This window comes from Jaculus jaculus, chromosome 6 (assembly GCF_020740685.1).
Source record: "Jaculus jaculus isolate mJacJac1 chromosome 6, mJacJac1.mat.Y.cur, whole genome shotgun sequence".
Lineage (NCBI taxonomy): Eukaryota > Metazoa > Chordata > Mammalia > Rodentia > Dipodidae > Jaculus > Jaculus jaculus.
In genome coordinates this window covers 131,189,178-131,213,939 of record NC_059107.1, presented here as the reverse complement: position 1 = coordinate 131,213,939, position 24,762 = coordinate 131,189,178, and the positions used below count along the sequence as shown (strand labels likewise).

General features: G+C 36.5%; 1 protein-coding gene across 2 annotated transcripts; it reads left to right on the top strand.

Annotated features, from left to right (window-relative positions):
• The first annotated feature begins 984 nt into the window (after window positions 1–984).
• On the top strand, window positions 985–24,685 carry C6H12orf50 (chromosome 6 C12orf50 homolog). 2 transcript variants are annotated; one of them, XM_045151418.1, is made up of 12 exons: window positions 985–996; window positions 1,327–1,447; window positions 7,617–7,772; window positions 8,895–8,972; window positions 9,053–9,166; window positions 10,931–11,041; window positions 15,042–15,149; window positions 17,099–17,215; window positions 18,916–19,020; window positions 19,364–19,567; window positions 21,176–21,268; window positions 24,499–24,685. In XM_045151418.1, the coding sequence occupies exons 1-12, from the start codon at window positions 985–987 to the stop codon at window positions 24,522–24,524; spliced, it is 1,245 nt and encodes a 414-aa protein (XP_045007353.1). In that variant the 3' UTR covers window positions 24,525–24,685. The 2 variants fall into 2 exon arrangements, with proteins under 2 accessions (XP_045007353.1, XP_045007354.1); XM_045151419.1 differs by lacking the exon at window positions 17,099–17,215.
• The last annotated feature ends 77 nt before the right edge of the window (window positions 24,686–24,762 follow it).

The window sequence follows — 24,762 nt, the reverse complement described above, 5'->3', positions numbered from 1 at the left end:
ATGGGATGTTTTCATTGTTTGTTATTCACCTGTGTGGGAGGGAGACAGTAGCCTGCAGTTTTTCCTGTGTGAAAGAACACTGAATATATTTTGTAAACTGTTTGTATTTATAAACAAGGCTATAAAGCATGTGTATTATGCAAAATGTGGTCATTAGTTACAAACTCACAAGAGCACAAAGTTTATGCTCCATTCACTCTCTCCATGTAAGTACACTAACAGCATCTCCATATGGAGTAAGAAAACAGATGAGCTAACAAAATATTAGTTGATAGAGACTCTATTCACAATTAGAATATGGCTAATGCTTATGCAATATTTGTCTGACTTTCCTTAGGAAGAGGAAAATGGGTTCTCTGTCACTGGATTGTAATCAAGAGTATTACTGCTCTTGAATCTCTGTTGTTAGTGAATTCTGTTGACCAGTCTGAAGTACAAAACATTTTGTGAGCAAATTATGGCATAGTGTACTGTTTCTTCATCATGTTTTCTTTATTTTATTTATAATTTGTATAATTTAATTTGTTTGCAATTGAAGAGAAAAAGAGAGAAAGGGAGAGAAAATGAGTGTACCAAAGCCTCTAGCCACTGCAAATGAACTCCAGATGCATGAGCCACTGTGTGCATTTGACTTTACATGGGTACTAGGAAATTGATCCCTGGGTGGTTAGGCATTGCAGGCAAGTGCCTGAACCATTGTGCCATCTCTTCAGCCCCCTCTTACCATTTTCTTACTAACAGTGGATTGATTTGCTAAAATTTACAGGTTTTTTTTGTATTGGTAGTGTGTGGTTTTGTTCTAATTTTTATAGTCTTAATCCCTTTGATAAGCAGTCTCTAGTCATTAAACACTAACATTACTGTATTGTTTTTTAGGGTTCCCAGTGCCGATTCCGACACTGCGCGAAGGCCCTTGGTAGTGATACTGTGTGCTCATTATGGAGAGAGAAAAAATGTTTAGATCCACTTTGCAGATTTAGACACATGGAAATGCAGGTAAAATTACTCAATATTGCCATTTTGTTAAAAGCATTTTACTTTGATAATGCTTAGACTTTATAACACAACACAGAAGATAGGTTCTTTCTATCATTACTGAATTTCAAGTGTCTTTCACCTTGTTCAATTTAAATTCTTAGAAATATGAAAAAATGTGATTGGATCTATCTCCTTACCCTGTCTTAATGACTTAGGAATGGTCAAACTGGTCAAAGGCAGATGACCCTAAGTCCTTCACTGCAGTTATTTCTGCTACATTGCATTGCGGCACTGTATTTATTATGAATATGGAATCTGAACATATTTTCCTGCATCTTCATTATCTAGCAGAACTGCAGCATTTCATGCTTCTGGGAAACTCAACCACTTGGTTGTGTGAAGATCAGTTGTATCTTTTACCACAGCAAACCTCGAAATATCAATGGATTGTTTTTGCCACCAAGTAGCAGTGAGTATACGTTTTTGATATTTTTATACATTATTTGTTTGCAAGCAGAGAGTTAAGAGATGAAAGAGACAGGTAGAGAAAACTCCAGGGCTTCTCCCCGCTGCGAGTAAACTCCAGATGCACAAACCACTCTGTGCATTTGGCTTTATGTGGGTACTGGAGGAATCAAACCCAGGTTGCTAAGCTTTGCATGCAAATGCATTAATCACTGAGCAATCGCTCCAGCATGAGTATATTTTTTAAATGACTGGATATATGGCATTATAATATGCTTCTAAAGCAGCAGAATGGCGTAGCTCATTAACGCATGATGAAGGGAGCAGTGTAAAAATCTGCCTCCTGGTGGAGAGGCCAAAGACATGCATTCCCTAGGTTATATACTTCCTCTTCTATCAGAGCAGCCGTATGCTGGGGCTCCGCCCAAGCCTTCATGTAGGGAGAAAATGCAATAGTTTTTCTCCTCAAGTCACAGCATGGTTCACTCCAGCTAAGTGGTACTGAGACTTTTTTGTGAGGAGCTTTAATATAGTGACAGAAGGCATCACACACAAAAGCAGTGAATAGCAAGAACTTTGCTGGAGAAGTTGATGTTTTCAAGGATTTCATGATACTGCAGCAACTCCACTCTCCCGCTATTATCACCAAATTTCTCCAGTGGAATGGATCTCAAAAGCTTTTTTTTTTTTTTTTTTTTTTTTTTTGGTTTTTCGAGGTAGGGTCTCTTCAGGAACTACTAGTATTGGAGATGAGATGAGATGAGAGATGGTCTTAGTCTTCATGCCAATATCAAACTATTCTCTGAGAAGTCTCCCTTACCACCACCAGCATGAACCTGATATTAACTAGTTGCTCCCTAGCATTGTTGGATTTTATTTATTTATTTATTTATTGATTGATTGATTGATTGATTGATTTATGAAAGACAAAGAGGCTGAGAGGGAGATAGAGAACGGGCACGCCAGGGCTTCCAGCCACTACAAACGAACTCCAGAAGCATGCACTACCTTGTGCATCTGGCTTATGTGGGTCCTGGGGAATTGGACCAAGATCCTTTGGCTTTGCAAGCAAGCACCTTAACCACTAAGCAATCTCTCCAGCCAGCATTGTTTGATTTTTTGCCTTAGCCTATGTTTATCTTGGTCCATTTTCCTTGTTTACAAAACATGTTATTCCTAGCTTATTATCACCATATTAGTAATGTTGCATTGCTCCTTGATAATTTCAATATTAAAATAAGTGAACTCTCATCACACTAACTTCTCTGTGTCTTTTACTTCTCAGTCCCTTGCTGCTTGACATTTTCTCTTACCTTTCCTCAGTAATTGATACCTCTCAAACACTCTTTACTTTCTGCCATCATAACTCTCCACCTCATATGTGCCTCCAGCACCCATTAAACTGCCCGTGGATACAGAAAAATATGACCTTACTGTTTTTTGTTTGTTTGTTTGCTTGTTTGTTTTAAGGTAAGGTCTTATTTTAGCATAGGCTGACTTGGAATTCACTTTGTAGTCCCATGCTGGCCTTGAACTTACAGCAGTCCTCCTACCTCTGCTTCACAAGTATTGGGACTGAAGGTGTGCCCCACCATGCCCAGCTGGGCTAAATTCTGGATCATAAACTTCAAAGTAAACTGCAATGCTAACTTCCAGTCATGCTACATGGTAGTCCTCAGGTTCATCTGTTTTCTCCCAGAATATTATTATTACATTGCATCCCTTCTGTTTTGTCTTCCAGTTTCTCCTTATATCAGATGGTGACCTTTTATCTGAGTAACTGAAAAGCTGAAGTAATGTGAAGAGAATTTTCATAGATTTCCACAGCCATATCTACCCATGTACTAACACCTGCACTAGCTTCCTCCTCACTCTTATCAGAGACAAACTGCTATCCTTGCCCTAGTAGATTCTTCCACTCGGGAGCCAGGTGTTATCCTTTCTTGTCCACCCAACGACACTTATTCAACAAGTATTCCTTATGTCTCCTACATAATCACTTCTGCTTAATCATTTATCTCTTTAATTACTAAAAATATTCTCCCGACTTTCATTCCATTCTCACAAGCAGCCAGCCTATTTTGTTTTCTTTCTCATTGCAATTATTTTCACTAATGTTATTATTTATTCTTCCTTATAACTTAATATTTCTCTTCTTTCTATTCTTTCTTATTTCCTTGATAATCAGGTTTTTCAGTCATTTCAATCTGTGACATTCAGAGTATTAAATCTAGCAACCAGGAGCTGGGGACATTACTCTTTCTAAAGTCTCTTTATAAAAGTCTGAAGTATCTTTCTATGCAAGTTTGATCCCAGCATCCATATAATGCAAAAGCTAAGTGCCACATCTATCTATAATTTCAACATGTCTATGGTAGTGAGATGTGATGTCAGAAGAATCCAAGATTTCATGGGGTCAGCTATACTGGCTTTCCCAGAAGCAAAGGAAAGTGGGCTTCTATAAAAGAAGGTAGAACTTGATACCAACTGACACCATGGGGTTGCCCCTCTGACCTCCAGAAAAGCACTAGGGATCACACAAGTGCATGTGCATATGTATGCACACACAAAATTCTTCAAAAAGACAGCAGTCCTTGTATAACTTGTAGTATTAGGAAGATTTGGACAATTTGGTCACCTTTTCATCCTTCAAATCTTTGTCTTCTTTTTCTTTCTTCTAACCTGCTGTCATTCACCATTGCTAGTTATTCATCATGTGTAGTGTTCTGGGAGTTAGGACTTGGCTCTTCTTTTGTCTATTCTCTTGGTACTTTCATCCAGCTTTATTGGCTTGAGTACAATTCATATATCATTAATACTGAAATTTATATATCCAACTTTCTCCCCCTCCCTCTGTTTCTTTCTGTCTTCCTCCCCCCTTTCAAAACTTATATTCCTGAGTTCAACTTACAACTTGAACTTTTGTATGACTAACAGACATTTCATACTTAATGTGCTTACAACATCATGATTTTACTCCATTTCTCTCAAATCATCTATATCATTGCTCTTCCCCTCTCACCTTAATGACATGCCCATCCTTCTAGTTGCCAGAGTCTGCTCATCAAGACAATGAAACAATGACTTAAAACACACCTGAAGATTATTAATGCTATACCCCCATCACAAGACCAAGGTACCAAGCCCTGGGCAACAGAGCTCTGTTTATGTTATGGTTTGACTGTTTGTTCCCCTTTCAGATTTATGTTGAAACTTCATCTCCTGTGAAAGAGAGTAAAACATGGAGCCACTGGGCAATAAGGTCAGAGGATACTTCCTCAGAAACAGGTTTAAGGCCCTTATGGAAGAATGTCACACAGAGCTGATATTGTTTTATGTTCTTATTCTGTAGGCCATGAAGGGAAACAAAGTTTGTCCTTTCCAGGCATGGCCTGGGAAATACACAGCTCTCAGCATATTCCAAAACTTGTCAACATCATTCCATCCTTCATAACTCTGAGAAATAAGTTTCTTGTCTTTAAAATTACTTAGTCTCAGGTAGCTCTTATTGCAGAATCAATGAACCAAGGTAATTGCTATAAGTTGAATGCTGACAACTAATGCACTACTCTGATATTTGCCAAGAGAGTGGATAGTCAGTTCTTCATAAGTAAGGAGGACTCATATTAATTATTTCATAATACTAGTTAGTAAAAAATTGATTTAATTATGCCATGGAACAAAGCCCAGTAGTGAATTATTAAAAAAAAATCACTAAAATTTTTATTCCTGTTTTAGCTCTGATTTCATGAGTAGCTTGGCAAACCCATAAATAATTCCATTTACATTAAAAATATAGTGACCACAGGATAGCTTTCAGATGATGTTGTGAAATAACCACAGTTGGAAATATATATATATATTCATTATTTTTTCTAGAAGTTGTCCAAGGTCATACAGCAAATTAAGCACTGTTTGAAAAGCTTACTGAAGCACAGTAAGAATAGCAAGTCTGGCTTTTGAGCTACCCTCCTCTAGCTACCTCTCAGCTCTAGTGTGGCAGAAAGTCTACTCTGAGTAGAACAGCCACATACAAAAAAGTTGAATTTATTATTCATATCATGTATAATTATTAATGAAAAGTGTACAATAAAATATCAGAGCTAAATGGATAAACTTTAGAAAGAATCCCCAGGATATGCAAAGCCTTTTAAGGTAGGGAACTAAAAGAACAACCTCGAAAACACAAAATTGGATTCCAAAATCAGAAACTGATTACATTTCAAAAAACCAAAATTCATTTATTGCTTCAAGAAAGTGAAAAGACAAACCATGGAATGCCATAAAGATTTTTAATAAAGGACTTGTATCTAGAATATGTAAAGAATTCTTATAAAACTAATATAATGACAACCCATTACACAATGGTCAAAAGATTTGTCTAGTTGTTCCTAAGGAAGGTATGGAACTGACCAGTAAGCACATAAAATTATAATAGTGTATATATGTCTATATCTATCTATCCATCCATCCAGATGCTATGGAAATATCACTAACAGATGAAATAAACAATTATCCAACTAGGATGATTTGATAAACTATTTTGAATAAAAAAGGATGAATTACTTGGGATGTGATTTATTTCTTATGCTACAAGATCTGACTCTCACATTCACTATCTGGATAACTCAATACAGATTTTCTTTCTAGCTAATGATGAAACTTTGGAATATACGGGGAAAAAAAACTAAAATCTTTATGTGTTAATTCATGTTTTCCCTTACTTATTAAATACTTTCTCATTTCATTGATAAGCCTTATCCTCAAGTGATACATTTACTAATGGAAGTCCAGAAATAAATTCAAAATTATTCTTAATTACCACCACACTCAACAATGAACTAAAATTCAGTTCATTGTAGCATGGATTCTGCCAATTTAAAATTATCCAATTTAATTCCATGTGCAACCTTAATTTCCATTTCCCACACATACACCAGTGGTTAAGATTAGTTCTGTGTATGACACTGTGACTTTTTCCTGTTAAAGATGTGTATGAATGAAGAAAAGGGAAAAAATTCTTTAAATTTTAAGAAATTTGAACATCATGATTAATCTTAGGACAACGTTCTATAGCAACTTTTGGTATCTATAGGGGAAGGCCTTCATTTTGAAATGTAAAGGCTATTATATGAACAGTCTGGCTCTCAGGCAAACACATTTTAGGGGAAAATGCATGTAAGAATTGAAGGTCGAATAGAATTGATTGCTTTCAACCTATCAGAACAATGTACCTGGTGAGGTGCAACCTATGAACTATCTCTGTCCCCAGTGAATGGTTCAGTGAGTTAAAACATTGATGTGGGGCTGGAGAGATGGTTTAGTGGTTAAGCGCTTGCCTGTGAAGCCTAAGGACCCCGGTTCGAGGCTTGGTTCCCCAGGTCCCACGCTAGCCAGATGCACAAGGGGGCGCACGCGTCTGGAGTTCGTTTGCAGAGGCTGGAAGCCCTGGCGCGCCCATTCTCTCTCTCTCCCTCTATCTGTCTTTCTCTCTGTGTCTGTCGCTCTCAAATAAATAAATAAATAAAATTTAAAAAAAAAAAAACATTGATGTGGATCAGTGGTTTCCCACCGTGTTTGATTTCCTAATTTCCTGAGACATTAAAAAAATAGAACTATATTTTCAGGCCTGAATCTGGACCCGATCAATCAGAAACTCATAAAGCAGAATCAGAAACTCATAAAGCAGATAACCCAAAGATAGTTTGAATAATTTCATTATATGATTCCAATAATTAGCCAGATTGAGTAATTATGAGTTTAGAGAACAAAAGAATTTATACTAAACACAAAGGTTGTGTTATAGCAAGTCATTATCATGACTATGAAATATCGATGAAATCTATGAAGTACCATATTTTCATGAAGTGCAAGTGATAGTTTACTACTTAAGTAAGTTTAATTATCTTTTGTTGTTGTTTTGTCAAGGTAGGGTCTCAATCTATCCCAGGCTGACTTGGAATTCACTATGTAGTCTCAGGGTGGCCTTGAACTCATGGTGATCTGCCTACCTCTGCCTCCCAAGTGCTGGGATTAAAGGTGTGTACCACCATGCCCAGCTGTAATTATCTTTTAAAAATGGACATGTTTTAATAATCAGGAAAATAATGGTTATCATTGAATATATTCAAATAGGGGCATAAAGAAACTGAAATGTCACATTTTCTCTGCAGATATCACACTACAGAAAGAAAGTCAGGAAGGAAATCTATCCACAGCTCAGAGTCAGGAGCCTCTGAAAACCCTGGAGAACATATCACGACCCATCCACCATCCCTTAGTTTTAAAAACTAACTTTAAGGAAGAAGAGGAGGAAGAAGAACAGAATGGTTAGCACACCTTTTCCCAGGTTATAATGCACGTTAAAAATACCATACACCATTCCTTACATACTTGTTTGGCTATTAGAGGTGAATGATATATCATATAAGGAGATTTGGGTAAAGTATGTTAATGTCATTAATAGTGTAATTTTCTTCTACTTTATTCCATATCTACAAGTGCTTGTATTTGTTTCGATTGAGGCTTTGTTGTGTGACAACTGGGAGAGAATCCTCAGTTTAAATCTGCACAGGTGCTTGGAAAGAGACTGATAACCTTATATAAAAGAATGGAGGCAAAGCACCTTGATGCACGTGTGTCTATCTGTTGATACATCTATTATCTATTTGGCTTAATATTTAATTCTCAGGGCTATAAGTATCCATAGAACTGCCTATGACTTCAAGGCACTGCCATCTGCATCACTTCTGACAGGAATTTTGCGACAGGATGTATGAACAAGATGAGGACCCTAGTCTTCTGCCTCTTAGTCTTTTCTCCCATATCATCACAGCGTGGTAGTGCCAGTCTGCAAAACTACAGATAAACATGCAAAACAAAAGATGCTGTCTGTCTCTGCCCTTGAATAGGTCCTTTTGTGGGGTATCAGCCACCAAGTTTCAGTACTTAGGAGCACATAGAACTATGTACTAATACTTTTATCCTTTGCAACGTCATGTCCCTTAAGCCTTCTGCCACTAATACCATCCCAGGATGTGAGTCTTAGCATCTCAGCTTTTCAAGACACAGAACATATAATTTGTCTTTTATTATTCCTTTCTACCCCCACCCCCTTTCTTGAGGTAGAGTCTTGCTCTAGCTCTAGCTGAACTAGAATTCACTATGTTGCCTCAGGCTGGCCTTGAGCTCACAATGATAACCCTTCCTCAGCCTCCCTTTCTCAGTGCTGGGATTAAAGGCAAGGGCTGCCACACCTGGCTGTTTTACTATTTCTTGACTGATTACAGTCCTTAGGATGGTAGCATCTTGAACATTTACCAATATGTAAATGTCCTGACTATAACCAGAAAAAGAATAATCCATCCATGAAAACAATCTTTGGATTTTTTCTAATTTACATATTTTCGGGTTAATTGGGCCCATTTAATGTTTAAAATAACATCTTGTAGATGCTTCCAGTGTATGGACAAAGACTCCTGAAGAAATTGAAGAAAAACGATCAATAAAGGAGATGTGCTATAAATCTGGTAAGTCAACAAACATTTGTGGCTTTTGCAGTAACAGATTTGATACATATACTAACTATTCTCTTCTCATGGGAGACTAGGTGAATACTATAGATTCCACAGTGCTCCCGAGATTTCCTCATCTAAAAGCACGGCTCATGCAGTGGAAAAAGAGTTGGAAAAGCCCTTGGAAGATGGTAGTGAATTGCAAGAAGGTAAGAAATAAGAAGGCAGCATCGAAAGTGACGTGTGAGAGATTCTTGATGAATGGACTGTGAATTATTTACTACATTGTGCACTAGAACAGGATTAAATGATAAATAAGAGATCAGATTAGAGCATAAGAAGGAAGCATTTTTCTTGGATGACCCAAGTTTCCTATGAAAAGCTGCTATTATTGTAATAGTGTTTTCTTAGGGGAGTCACAGAATGAATAGATTTCATAAACACAGGTGAGGCTCCACCCCACACAGTAATGCTGCAAATAATTTACTTTTACCTCTTTGTCTCTGAAATAAAGCCTCCTGTGAAATTGACCTTGACTTTTCATTTTGAATGGAAGATGTAATCTACTAGCTCAAGAAGGACAAAAGGCAGTGACAGTCAAGGCAGAACTGTATGGATGTCCTTTGTCAATCAGGCAGTTCTGAGCGATGCTGGTGGACACATTCCAAGCTCTGTCTTTCCTCCATGAAACTTTTCCTTTGGTGGATCTGGTATTGCTCTTGGTGAACATGTTTTCATTGAAAGCAAGAGGAGACCTTTCTATTCTGGACAGAAAACTAGATACTTGTAGGGGGGTAAAATCCCTGAATGTCTTGAGTTTATACAGCACTTGCCATTAAGTGAGTTTCAACGCACATTTTGTAATAGTAAAACATAATTGAGCACCTTGCTTCTCAGAAGAAAAGAAGGGAGGGAAGAAGAGACCTGGAAAAGTTCTCAAGCTGAAAGCAAGATACAGTACCTTCCAGAGTGTTTAAACGGGGTGTGTGGGAGGGGGCGGGGGCGGTCTTGTATGCAGCCTGCTATTTAGATAGCTGGCGGTAGATGGCAGCAAGAGATCATGGGGTGGTAGAACAGTGTGTTAGACACTGGGATGTGTCAAATGGTAGGCCTGCACTGATGATTCAAAATGAGGAAAATATTACAGCAAACAAAAAGAAAAAGAAAAAGAGCAGTTATCAATAAATATTAAAATGGATGATTATAAAACCCTATAAGATTTTACTTTTCATTTCAGTTATTTCCTATATACCCTGTTCAGTCCCAAACAGTAATATTTTACCAAATATTGTCACTTACTGTCTTAAAAATACACATAGCTTTTACTTTCTCAACTGTCAGAGTAAGTTAAAGGCATGATATTTATATCATATAACTATAGGATAAATATCAAAATAATTCCCTGTGATACATTATTATTATTCACAAGTCCCTCCTATAAATTTCACCTGTTAGAAAATTAGTACCTTTTATTGCTAGTAATTTTTTGTTCCTAGTGTAAGATGCAATTCAGAAACTCATATTGTGTTAGGTTGTTGTGTCTTATTTCTCTGTCTTTGATAGTTTATTTTGGAAATAGTTTATTTTGAGATGTATAAGGAAAACTAAGAGAATAGTTAGATTATCCTAGTATAATCAATAGTAACTCTAATAGGTTTTGCTGAATGGATAATGAGAAATAAAGAAATATTTCAAATTATCATATCAACTAAAATAAATGCATTATTGATATACAACAAGGTTAGATTGTTTAAATTGTCATTTAGTTAGTAATCCAAAGAGGAGAATAAACTTTCTTGCTGCTTTGTTAATTACAAAGTTTGCTTAAAGTTCAGGCACTTACATATTGATTATCAATCAGACCACTATGCAAACAGTGCTTGTATTATCTTTCATCCTGAATTATGTTATCCTCTATTTCAGCACTACTGGCAACTGAGGTGTGTTTTTGTTTGTTTTCTCTTCCTTTTTAGGGGATGGTCTCACAGTTCCAACGAAATTTAGCCTAATTGAAAGGCAAGGAGAGGCAAAATCATCACTGGATAGGAAGCTAAGGTCTGACATTGCTGCTTTTGAAAATGGAGGTGAGCTAATTTGTTGCTAGGTGATTCTGTATGTATGATAGCATTGCTTGTTTTGTGTCATTGATTCCTGTTTACTTCCTATGTGTTACAGGGGTTAAAGATGCATCACAAAATAAGATGCTCTGAAAGGCTGGTATCTCTACCAAATCCCTTAAGAGAATTTGTACTGAGTGTAAAAGACATTGCATTTAACATATTTGGATGAGAAATCTGGTGTAGTGTGGTGTGGTGCTTGTGCTGATGTAGTGTGTGTGTGCTGTGAGTGTGTGTTTGTGTGTAGGCTCAAGTTCAGGCCATAGTTTATACACATAGTAAACTTATGCAGTAATATTCTGTCATAGCACTATAAGCAAGGGAGGCATTTAATAAATACTTTAAGTTCATGTTAAGGCAACTATACCTAAATATATGTATCACTTAAATACCAAGGAACACACATATTCTGATTGTATATTATGGCTTTAACATTTTGAGACTGCCTATTAGCATACACAATGGGAAAATCCATTCTCTAACAGAAGAGGTATGGAGGCTTTTTTGAGAAGGGGATAGGATATGCCTGACAGGAACAATCCACATACACACAACAGAAAGGATGTTGAGAAAATTATCAAAAATATCTGTGAGTCTCAGGTATATTGGTGATGCTTTCTGCAGCTCCTGTATCCTCTATTTTCAGCTATTTTCTTCTGCTAGCATTTTTCTTCTGGGTACAAACTTGATTCTCCCCTCTCCTCTATTATGTTTGCATACCCAATATTGTTTGGTTGTTTTGAAGCAACAAGGTTTAGTTCTAAATAATGCGAATTTACCTTGATGTGTTCAAATTATAGATCTAGGTGAAATATTACTAAATCTGTGAACTTTTTAGTTAATAAAAGGCTATTTCAGTAACTGATGAGCTAATACTTTATATCAAAGTAAACTTGCTTCATGTGTGACGTCACCATTATATTTCCTACTTGTTTGGTCTTAAAAATGTAATAATGTCATTGTTCTTGTGTTACTCTAATAACATTGTAGATGAACAACAATACCAAAGGTGTTAAACTTAGTTATCTGGACTGCTGGGTTCCTGGTATAGTTAGGCTGATTCCCCAGGTGTTATCATACTGTCTTCAAACTGAAGAGTCTCCTGGATGTCGGTGCATGAGAATAGTACACACTAACTTTGCGATGCGATTTTTTGAGAGTTCAGAACTTGATTAAATATGTTTGAGAGGATTAGCTTGAAAATTAAATAAAAGTGAGCCCATATTTGATTTGGAGGGAAGCATGTGAATCATTGCTTTTAGTCATATTAGTTCAAGATTTTCTTCAGCTTTGAACTGAAAAAGGTTGCCACTCTAAAGTACGCAGCTTAGCAAAGTTTCACAACCACATGCATCAGTATAGCCATGTTTATGGTAATAGAAGAGGCTGATTCCTGCCCAAGTCAGCAGTACCCTCTCACTGGTAACTACTTTGATCTCTGTGTTCAAAGGATAAATTAGCAGAACGTGATCTGCACATAGGTAGAAATGTCTAGTCTGAAGGCTTTTTTTGATTGTTTAGTCTTAACACAAGTTATATGAGACTTATTTATGGTCTTATTATATAGTAACTCTTTTATATTGCTGTGCCATTTCTATTTGTAGACATATATATCTATGGAAATTGTGCCTATATATGTATGTATGCATAAATATAAACATGTATAAATATAAAATATAATATAGATAAATATATACACACTTTTTCCCTTCTCTCTCTGTGCATACATACACAAAGAGAGTGTGTATGAGAGAGAGGATCCTCATAATTCCCAGTAAAGTTAGCCTGAATTAGCAAATATGGAATCATTGCTCCCAAGCAAAATATATATACACACATTCATCCATATACACACATACATTACATAGATTAAAATATTTAATCATGGAAATTATTTCTTGTGTTGGATTGTGTTTTCTTTATTAAAGGGCAAAACAAAGATGATCCTCCTCAGGATTTTGTACTAACAAGTGCCAGTTCGGGGCTTCAAATTCCTCCCAGCTGTCTTCAAATTAGAGTCATTGCCTTCATTGTGTTGTGGCCTCCTAAATTCTACACCCTGTGATCATCTCTGCATAAATAAACAGAAATGAAAATGCTGACCCTTGTACCTCACTGAGGACTGTGTGCAACCAAAAATAATTCAAATTTCTTGTCATTTTGCATGTATGTATAACTCCTCCAAACATGCAACACTATGAATACTGATGGGCTTTGGTAGACCGTACTTTGAATGTCCTTGTGTATGTCTTCTAAAGGCATACACAGCCATTTTCTTTTGGGAAAGCTTGCCCTGTCATTCTGTATCCTTCTTTGCAAAGGATTATCTTAATTTTAACCTTCTTGGTGCTTGTGCTACCTCAGTGTCACTCGCATTTTCCTGTCATATTGAATGCCTTTTTTTTTTTTAATGTGAACTTTGGTCTCTTGATTTCCTTTTTATTGCTTTACTGTAATTATAAATCTTTAACCCATTAAAATTAGCTTTGTCTTATCAATTACTCTGAATGCATCTGGATCTTGTCTATTGATTTTGTACCCTGCTTACTAATTATATTTCTCTGATTTTATTCCATGTATTCAATTCTTGCCTTCTATTTCACCTTTTTATGGTTTATAAGTTTACTCTTTTTATATAATTTTTAAAATTAGTTATGTCTTGCCTAACTTTTTCACAAAGTCCTCTCTTTGATAATATTCATGTTATTTTTTTCTACCTTGTTTCAGGCAACACTTAGATTTCTTCCAGTTCCCTTTAGTTTTCCCATCAACTGGTCTGTTTCTTAGTGTGCTTTCAGTGGTGATTTGAGTGAAATGTCTCCCGTAGTAAGCTCATGTGCTTTGAGTACATGGTCCTCTCCTGGTGGCAACTGAGGAAGGTTGTGGAGCCTTTGGCAGGTCGTGTTTTGCTTGAGGAAGAGTGTCACTGAGGACAGATTTTGTTATTAGTCCAGTCAACTGGATGTTCAGAGCCAGCTCACTGGGCTGTCTCCTCCTGCTGATGGAGATGTGACCCAGGCTTCCTGCTTGCTATGCTTTCCCTGCCTTGATGAAGCTTCCATCAGGAGCTGCTTCTGGTTGGGTGTTTTATCCCATCTAGGAGACTGTAACTGCCACACCTTCTTAGTTGTCATTAGATTCTGGGCATTACAAGGTTAAAATATATAGTGTATGACTGAAGTTGTTTCCCAAGAGAACTTTCTCTTTTGGCAACAGCTGGACTATCAGAAGCCTACCTTGATTGTCCAGGATCATTTAGAGGGCTTGTTAAAAGGGATGTAATCTGTGCTGTTTATTGTGTTCCCCCACCCTCAAGTTGCAGTGGTTATTACTAAATTATTGCTTTTTGTGTGTGCTTTCAATGGAGAGCCTGGGCTAGGTGCCAGGATCTCTCTGTCCTGGGGAGACCTAACTCCAGTATCTGTCTCACAAGCAGTATACAGCTGCTAGGATCTCTGACCAGTTCTTTTGACTCCCAAGTGACATTTTTGCTGAATTTTTGGAGTCTCACTTTGTACATTTATGGGATCAGATAGCAACTTAATTTTGTGCTTATTTCAGGTGACTTATGTAGTATCTTCCTCTGTTAGATTTTCCTTACATTCAAACTACTTACATGTGCTCAAACTTAGAAATCTGAATATTTTCTATGGAAGACAAATTATATTTACTCTGGATATTTCTGAAGATTGTTATGAGTTAAAGGAGTAAATTATTTTTGCTGATGTAAGTTTTCTTGCAGTTATCTATGTAAGGTTTAGTTGCTGGTTATTCAAATACACATACACCAAAGCACACATATTAATTTAAGCATGTCTGTTATGTGTAGAGCTATGGAAATGGCATCACTGATAAGAGTTTTGAGACAGGGGACAAAAGGGATATTGTAGAAGACATTCCTGTACTGACCAGCAACTGTGTGCCCCTTTCTGCTATTGTGACCACTGACAATAAGGTTGTGTTCTAGGAGGTGACTGTTATGTCCCACAAAGGATCATATTTCTTGGAGTAGATGAAAGTGAAGCTTTAGCTGAAGAAAAAGAGAGCACCATACCGAAATGTTTGAATACCAAAGGTAATGAATCATTCTATAATAACACTGACCCATTTGTAACTTGTGTGGATAAATTAAACATAAATCATAGTTGTTATGGAAACTAATATAAAAACGAAGGTAATAAATTAAGGCAAATGCTGAATAGGAGTCAAGAGCACTGGAGTTCCAGTCAGGGCTCTGCTTTAATTGTTTTACCTATGCCTCTTTAAGCTTTTTAACCTGTCTTCTAGTCTGAAGAATTAGTCTTTTGGACTTCATAATTTATAGGAGTCTTGCTAACTCTAAAGTTGTTGGCTCTCTTAAGTGGCACTCCCAAGTCCTTTACAGTTTTCTTTCTCTAACTTATATCAGAGTGACTGAATTTTATTAGAAAACATTGTGAACACTGTGAAGAGAATTATTCTTGTGATTGATTTCCCATTATATAATTGATAACTGCAACCTGAAAAGTGAAAAGATACCATAAACGATCTCTTCTGTGCTGCCCTACTTTGCTTAAAGTCTCCAGCTGGCATCTCTGTCTTGGGCACCTCTGTCATACACTGAAAGTCCAGATGTCCTCTGATTAAATAACTTAACACACACTCTACAAAATGTCAACAAGGGGCTGGAGAGATGTTTTAGCAGTTGAGGTGCTTGCCTGCAAAGCCGAAGGACCTCGGTTTGATTCTCCAGGACCCACATAAGCCAGATGCACAAGGTGGTGCATGTGTGTGGAGTTCGTTTGCAGTGGCTAAAATCCTTGGTGTGCCCATTCTCTCTCTCTGTCCCTCTTTCCCTCTCTTAAGTAAATAAATTAAAATAAAATCTTTAAAAGCAAATGTCAACCAACTTTGTCTACCATTCTCTCCATGTTAAATAGCCTTAAGCATAGGAGCATAAATTTGTGTCATTAAACATAAATTTATATATAAATATCTCTCTCTCTCTTTTACTTAGAGATAGAAAAGTTTAGCCTAATCCATCAAAAACACACTTAAGCTATATTAATTTTGTAGCTAACAGCTATGTATGACTGCCTAAATTTAACTAGAATTAGTAAACTTTAAAATACAGCTTTTCTGTTGCATAGGCACACATTTATAACATCATCACTGTGGGAAGAGTATTGGATAGTCCCTTGCAAGGAACAGAGTAAGTTAAAGTTGTTATCTTTAAGATATGTTCAGAAACTTAAATGAGCCCACTTGATGTAAAATAAGCCATTTATTTATTTATTTATTTTTCATGGAGACTTTAACATATCACCAGTGATATTATTTTTGCGGTCAAATGACATATGTACTAAAATTTAAAGTTTTTTTTTTTTCAACTCAGAAGCAGCTCTTTTAATTTAAAAACTTTCTTGAGGACATGTCTTCAGTATAGTTAACAAATGGTTACACCTGAGCAGAGCTCAAGATTCACAATTGCAAAGCCCACTGCTGGCTCATGTCTTCACAGGCACTATTTCAGAGCTGAGTTTGGCTGTGCTCTAGTTGTACTGAGTGGGTATGAAGTGCAAGTTTTAGCACCTGAGAGGGAAAAATAAAAAGTGTGATATGAAGTATATAAATCTCCACTTTTAGTTGCCAATTAAAAGTCACAGTGTAAGGTATGTTATAGTTGTGAAGTAAACCAAGTTAGTAAACCAAGTCATGTGAGAGAATGGGTGTATGGACTGAACACTGTGCAGGAACCCTTGTGAAACCCATCTGATCTTTCATCTAACAAGGATAAATCCCATCTTCTAAATAAGGTCCAATTTATGCAGAAAACCAACCTTCAAGCACTGTTTACTACCTGGTATTTGAGTGAGAGTATAACATCTAGGAAATTTTTATGATGCTTTCTCAAAAATAAGATCCCTATATATGAACCACATATTAGTAGCAGTGTGACCATCAAGGTATTAGAACAGGGAATTGACAACTGAAGTGTTTCACTTTCTGGTATTGATATTTCATGTTCTTAATTTCCTTTAGAAGATAACAAGGACAGCCTTCATCTAAAATGTTCCCTTGCTACCCAACTAGTACCTACAACGCATGTACTAAACGCTACTGAGAATATCAGTTCACAGTGCAAGGAGGACCCATCTTCAAGTAAGACATTAGCTCTGTCATGTTTAGGGTTTATATACATTTCTTTTATCATGGATTTGTTTTGTTTATTTGCATCAGAATTTTTTTAAAAGAATGGTTTTAAAATTATTGAAGCCTGAATATTGCTCTATTAACTCTTGACAGTGAATTATAAGTCCCAGTAAATTCTATCCACTAGTTTATTTTAGGCTTTAGAATAGTAATATACTACCTAACCAGAAGAGTCACTTCATAACATACTCTATTTTATCACAGTGGAACATATTGCCAACTTTTATTGTGCTTTTGGATGGTTTTTCTTGATTTGGGTTCTCCTTGGTATCCAGTGTTTGGAGATACCTCTCTTGGTACATTGAAGACTTGTGGATCTTCCTGGTTCCTTCCTTCCCCCCTTCTGTTCCTTGTTTCATTCCTAGTCTTAGTTCTCAGACATTGAAGGGTATCTGTGATGATTTCCCCAGAAGGTTGCTTTAGTGGTGAGGGAGTGGAGATGGGGCATGAAATATGGAAGGCAGCCTTGATTTAGTCTTCAATGAAGATTTAAGGATTCAGCTGAGGGTCTGGAGAGATGGCTTAGTGGTTAAGACACTTGCCTGTGAAGCCAAAGGACCCACGTTTGATATTCCAGTACCCACCTAAGCCAGATATGTTTGGTGGCACATGCATCTGGAGTTCATTTGCACTGGCTGGAGTCCCTGGTATGCCTATTCTCTCTCTGTATAGTTGCCCCCACTTCTCTCAAATAATAAATAAAAATTACATTATAAAATAAAGATTCAGCTGAGATTGACAGCAAGGATAAAGACAGATCCTCCATTCTATCACAGAAGGCTACTGTGATCTTTACAATGATACTTATTTTCTTTGTACAGTAGCCATTTGTGAAGAGCACAATATCCTTCTCTATAAAATTTGATTAAGATTTTTTAGAAAAAATGTTCCTCTAATATTCCTGGAAAATTGAAAATGCATATGGAAGTTTTAGTGGAAATAATACAAGTAAATGCTGAAAATTTTATAGTCTGAAGCACTTAAGGATTCTGCTTATTCTGTCGTGCTCAACCAAGCTATCTGTACTTTTAACTATTAAAGGATGGAACTAGTGGTGTTGCCTTTAAAAGCACACAAAGCTTTATTTTGAAAATAACAATTATAAAAATTACTTTAAGGGCTGGAGAGATGGCTTAGTGGTTAAGCGCTTGCCTGTGAAGCCTAAGGACCCCGGTTCCAGGCTGGGTTCCCCAGGTCCCACGTTAGCCAGATGCATAAGGGGGCACACGCGTCTGGAGTTTGTTTGCAGAGACTGGAAGCCCTGGCACGCCCATTCTCTCTCTCTTCCTCTATCTGTCTTTCTCTCGGTGTCTGTCGCTCTCAAATAAATAAAAAATTAAAAAAAATTTCTTTAACATCATAATGAGATTATTAGAATGCAAGTTTGTGTTGTTTTAAAAGGTTCCACACAGGCTTCTTGAGAGAGCCCCCAGTTTTGGAAAGCTACTTACTCAAGGTTTTCTTATTATTTCCAAGAGAGATTTTTGACAATTAAAAATGAGTAATGCTTTGTTCTAAGAAATAAAGTCTAAGGGTGGAATATTTTTCCTTTGCTTGACATGTGAGTGCACAGATATGTAATTATCACCTCAGCAATTTTTAGATGAAAGCATCCCATAAAAACTGTAAAAATTTGTATCTTCTCTAAGTGAAAGATGTCCAGCCAGTAAGGAAGCCTCATTTTAAAGGTGTGAAGAAAAGAAAATGGATTTATGATGAACCAAAGAACTTTCATGGCTCTGGAATGCGAAGAGGTAAAATATCCATGGAGTTGGAATTTCTGTGTTCTAATTTTGAAAAGAAATTAAATATCATACACTTTATACCACCCACAGTAAATCACTGTCATGTGACAAAATTGCTACTTTATAAGTCATCCCTCCTCTAAATTTAATTCCCCTCCCACTGTCTTCCCCACACAGTAAATCACTGTCATGTGACATAATTGCTACTTTATAAGTCATCCCTGCTCTAAATTTAGTCCCCTCCCACTGTCTTCTATTGTTCTACTAAATACTTACTGCAGTATGTTAGTTATGGATGTGAAAGAAGCTGATTTTATTCCTTACCCTCTCCATCTCTGCCTTTACATTTCAGGAGCATACACCTCAAATCCCAAACATAAAACGAGTTACCATCATCATAATAAAAATCGAAATGCTGAGAATGCTTCCTATGTCCATGTTCAGAGAGACGCTGTGAGGACTATCACATTGAACACCCCTCCTCGCAGCAGGCCCCCCAGCAGGTCCTACAATAAAGGTGATGCCAGCAGGGAGTCTAAGCTCAACCTCTGTGCAGGTGAGGCTCTTTACTGATGTCATTTACTCTTGACTGTAGTTGTATTTCCATGGAATTTCCTCGTGGATCCCCTGATCTTTATTGCTCTCGCTCACTTCTTCTTCTCCCTGGCCTATCATCACCATAACATCTTAGAAATGAGCCAGAGGATTTCTTCTGTCAGCAGTCTTGTACATGATTTAAAGGATATGGAAGAAAACTCATGTTGGGTGCAGATGACTTGACATCGTGCCTCCCTAGAGCTTTGGCTCAATGCACTGCACTTTGTTCCCTCTGGATGGCTTTATTTCATGGGGAGGATTGTTTTTAAATGGTTGACATTTTCTTGTTCCACTAAGTTCACTGTTCAATTATCACTGTCAGACTAGTACCTTGGCTTTCCTTAAGGCCATCATGATTACTTTCTGAGAGGGTTAGTTTGGGGTTAACTGCAGTACTCTGGCAACAGCTCATGTCTCCCACCATGCATAGATTGCTTCTAAATCATTTCATCATGTAATAGGCAAAGTCATGGTGTATGTCAGGAGGTACAAGTCCACAGGGGAGAATCTCTTTTTCTTCCTTAGATCAATTTTTGTTCTTTTTGAAGTTTGGGTTTCAGCTCTGAGCTTAACAAAATGTCATTTAAGTCTCCATAATTTCATGTTTGTAGCTTTCCATTTTCACAGTGTAGTTAGTGGAATTTCAATTGTTATGAACTTTTGGGAATATAAGCAATGACTATATATATTTCTTAGAAGCTTTAATAACTTAAATATATGTTTTGCTTAAATTACTCATTTGTTTCAGAATAAAATGATATAGAGGTATATAAATACAGAGATGTGTAAATACAGATATACTTGGGCAAAACTGTGGTTTAGTGTTGTTATCATAGAATTATGATATTATTATCATTATTACTATTTTACTGTGCATGGTGTTTATGAAAAATACACTGAGTACTAAAACATTATTACTAAACTCTAGATTTAGATGAAGTGATTTTATGTTATTAGTGCAGATGTCAATATAGAAAAAAGAAAATTCTCAGTATCATTATGAATCACAGTTTGAGAACCAAATCTGTCTATTAATTCTTATAAATACAAATATATTAATATTATATAATACTGGACATGTACAGATGTGAGAGCATATGTGTTTATTCCACAAGTTAGCATAGGAATGCCTTGGCATAGCCATCACAGTGATTGCTATGATTTTGGGAAGCACTTCATGGAAGGAAACAGGGCTTAGTATGAACCATGTTGTGCTGTTTCAAAAGTAAACCTTATCAAATATTAGCCAAGTAGTATATTAAAAATATCATAGTAAAGCAAGGCAGTGACATATTTTGGTTGTATCCAGATATTGTCCTGTCCTCTAGGTTAGCCTCATAGGAGGGAACCTTAGCTGAGGAAATGAATAGCTGACTGAAATCCATCAGCATATTCACTGATAACTTAAGTGGCCTTAAACTCACTTGTTTCCGTACCACCTTAGAAATGGTAAAATGAAACATTCTAAGAATATCTTCATTGATGAAATGTTTGTAAATCAAAATGCTCTTGGATTATTATTTCCAAGTTGGTAAACATTTAAGAATAGTGCTGTTCTTTCCCTCAGACAAACATATGTCAATGTCGTATAATGGTTCAGCCTGGAGAAGAAGAATTCCGTTTTCAAAAACTTATTCAAAAACTGAAAAGATATATCCAGGTAAAGATTTTCTAGTAACAGTAATATATCATGAAATCCTGAAAGTAAATAACAAGCTTTCAAGTTCAAGAAATATATTTTAGGAAATTTTAAATAAATAAAAATGTCAAGATATTTGATTACTTAGTTACACTTGAAAGCAGTTGAGTAGTTATCTTGCATAATGGTAATTTAATTTTATTGTGTTTTATTGTGTTTCTCTTTAACTATTTATATCATCTGAAAACATTTTTACATAGTTATTGTCTCATCAATGGGCATGTAATGATTATATAATATTTAAAGACACACTGGGGCTGAATAGATCACTTAGTGGTTAAGGTGCTTGCTTGCAAAGCCTAAGGACCCAGGTTTGATTCCCCAGTGCCCATGTAGGCCAAACATACATGGTGGTACATGTGTCTGGAGCTCATATGCAGTGGCTAAATGCCCTGGTACACTCATTCTCTCCATATCTGCTCTTTCTTGTACTCTCAAATAAATAAATAAATGAAATATTTTAAAAGATACACTTTGCTATAGTAAAATGCAGATATACAAAATCATATTTGGGCACAGAAAAGAAGTTAAACTTCTAATGAATCCATGATAGACAAATATAAGCTCTTAGAGCATAAGATGGATTTTATGACCCAGGAGGTACCAGGTGACTGTCTTCACTATTGTTGCACTTTGTGTTCTGGTAGGTTATGGGATGCTAAGGAACTTCCTCAGGTTATAAAGGTTTATAGGGATTCTGCTCTCAGGTGGTTCTTTTGGTAAACAAGGCGATGCCTTCTCCCAATCTGTTTGGAAAATTGCAAAAATTAAAACAATTTCAGTTACTTCTCAGATACCTGAATCTTTCCAAAAAAAAATCCAGATTGGTAATTATCATTATCTATATGAATATAGAACAACTTAAAAATAGTCTGAAAATTATAATTTTTTTTTAAAAAATAGCTATTTAATTTTTAAATAGAGAGAAAAAAAATGTAGGTGCTCCAAGGCCTCTTGTCACTACAAACAAACTCCACATGCATGTGCCACTTTGTTCATCTTACTTTATGTAGATACTGAGATTCAAACCCAGGCCAGCAAGCTTTCCAAGCAAGCGCCTTTAATTGGTGGGCCATCTCCTCAGCCCCTGAAAACTATAAATTATTATACAAGCCACAAAATGCATCTAGATATGAGTACTTTCCCTTTCCCAAAGCAAATAGCTTTCACAGTATTTCTTAAAACCTTGTTTGAATAGAACAGTGACTCAGAGATGTTCATATGTTTATATACCAGAGGCAATTGTTTATGTAATTTTTTTGCCTCATCTTCCAAATTATATTCTACTGCAGAAGAACACTGGTACAGTGTTATTTTATTACACTGTCTCACAAATTGATATGAATTTACATCTGATACAAAATTTTGGAGGGAGAAAGGAAAAGAGTAAAGACCTAATGATAATCCTGGAAGAAACTAGAGATTGCTTTTATAACATTTTCTCTATGGTTTCCTTAAGAGCGGGATGCTATTTGAACTATTAGGGATGTTTTTCTTTTCTTACCCCTTTCCCAGTTTATTACTGTTGTATCCCAGTAACCTTCTCTCCTCCCAACCCAAATAATTCAGTAGCATCTGTAAAAGGATCTAAGATAGGAGGCACTGCTTCAGAATTTGAAACATACCAACCATTGTGTGGCACAGGCTCTGAGCATGCATGGAAGGATATATTAAACTTCTGAGTAAGGGAAAAAGCAAACCATGTATTAGACGAGACATCTGGATACAGCTTCTTGAGAATTGCAAGTGTCAAGGTTAGATAGGAGCCACTAGTAAGAGCAAGTTCTTGGGAGAGAGGATCAGTGAATCTGCTCAGATTCTTCTGGCTGGCTGAAACTGAAGCACTGGGCATCAGAAAGCTGTTCGTGTTCTTAGCCCTGCAGGAGTGGGGTTGGTTTTTGTCTATCCTCTCAGTAGATTACTTTTGACAGAGAGACAAATGGAGAGCCAGCCACCACCCAGAGACAAGATCCTTGTTAAGTAAAGTACATTCTGAGGCTTAGCTGCAAGGATATTACATGGAAGATCATTAGATATGTAGAATCTTTGTGTTATACCTGCTGTGTTGGAATCTGCATTTGAACAACACCCCGAGGTGTTTAGGCAGCGTATTGAAGGGGTAAACTTTGGGTTTGGTTTATATGACTCATCATTCAAGAGTTAGCCATATCAAGTCTGTTGAAATTTTCTCTCTCCATCATATATCATACAGCAGCAATCATTGTCTCATGTCTGCCCCAGTCCCAGAAATTAGGACCAAGAGTAGCAAGGTTAGTCAGGAACAAAACTCTAAGGAAACCCTTAAATGTGACTGAACTATGAAAGTGAAATGACAGAAATAATTGAATTAGTTTGAATTTGTGTAAAAGGCCTGCCTACATATCTACATCAGGAGGAATGAAGACTTAGATTCAGTAATTAAAGAGACACAAACTATTTTATAAAGCTATTTTCTAACAATTGGTAAAATTTGTTTTTATATGCATTTGCTTGAGCAATACTTAACTCCTGAACTCAGACTGTATAAATATTGTTGCCATCCTCAGAATATGAAGAGAAAGATTAGCTTGTATTTCTTCCCTCACATATTCTTGCCAGGACAGAGAGCAGCAGGGTGGACATTTCCCAGTGGACAGATGGATGTCTAGAGGAAAGGAGGCAGAAAACACAAGCTGCCACTAGTCTACTCCCTTGAGGCTCTGGCATCCAAGACAACAGAAGTGTAAATGGGGTAGAGGGGTCCTTTGGGAAGATGTTGCTGCAAGTAATATTATGTAATGAGAAAGTAGAGGAAAGTGTTGAGTGTATGGATTTCTACATGAAGTTTTAGAAGCTGACAGTGACTAGAAATTTTGATGCCACTCTGATCAGAATTGTCCTTTCTGATAGTAATATAGCTAGTATGAATAGAGTAATGCTTGTCTCCATGTGATGGAATGTTCCTTCTGGGTGTCCCATAAATGTGGATTCCTATGCAATGTTATTTCCATTGAAATTCAATCTTCAATAAGGATTGAAAGGAAATTGAGGAAGCTTAAATGGCATTTTGAAATTTCATGAATGAAAAACAATATAATTAATTTGTTCTGCCTTTAGGTTTTGTGTAAGTATTTAATAAAAGGAATGTGAACTATTGGTACCCTGAATAAGGTTGTAAAGCAAATGACATATTTTGTATATTTTATTATTAGAGCCAAGAAGAAATGGGAGCAAGTAAACTTGGAGGTTGAGAGAAGAGAATAATGAGAAAAGAGAAAAGTGCCAGCCATCACCTGATTTACAATGAAAAATGAAAATTCAAAGATTGAGACATTCAAGTACTTCATACTGTATACGGGATAGTCAAAGATGATAAAATGCAAATTCTGAAAATAAGATGTGAGAAGTACATTGTGCTCTTTCAAAACTGATAAAATGCAAATTACAAACAGCTGCTTGTTTACTTATGTAGGCCT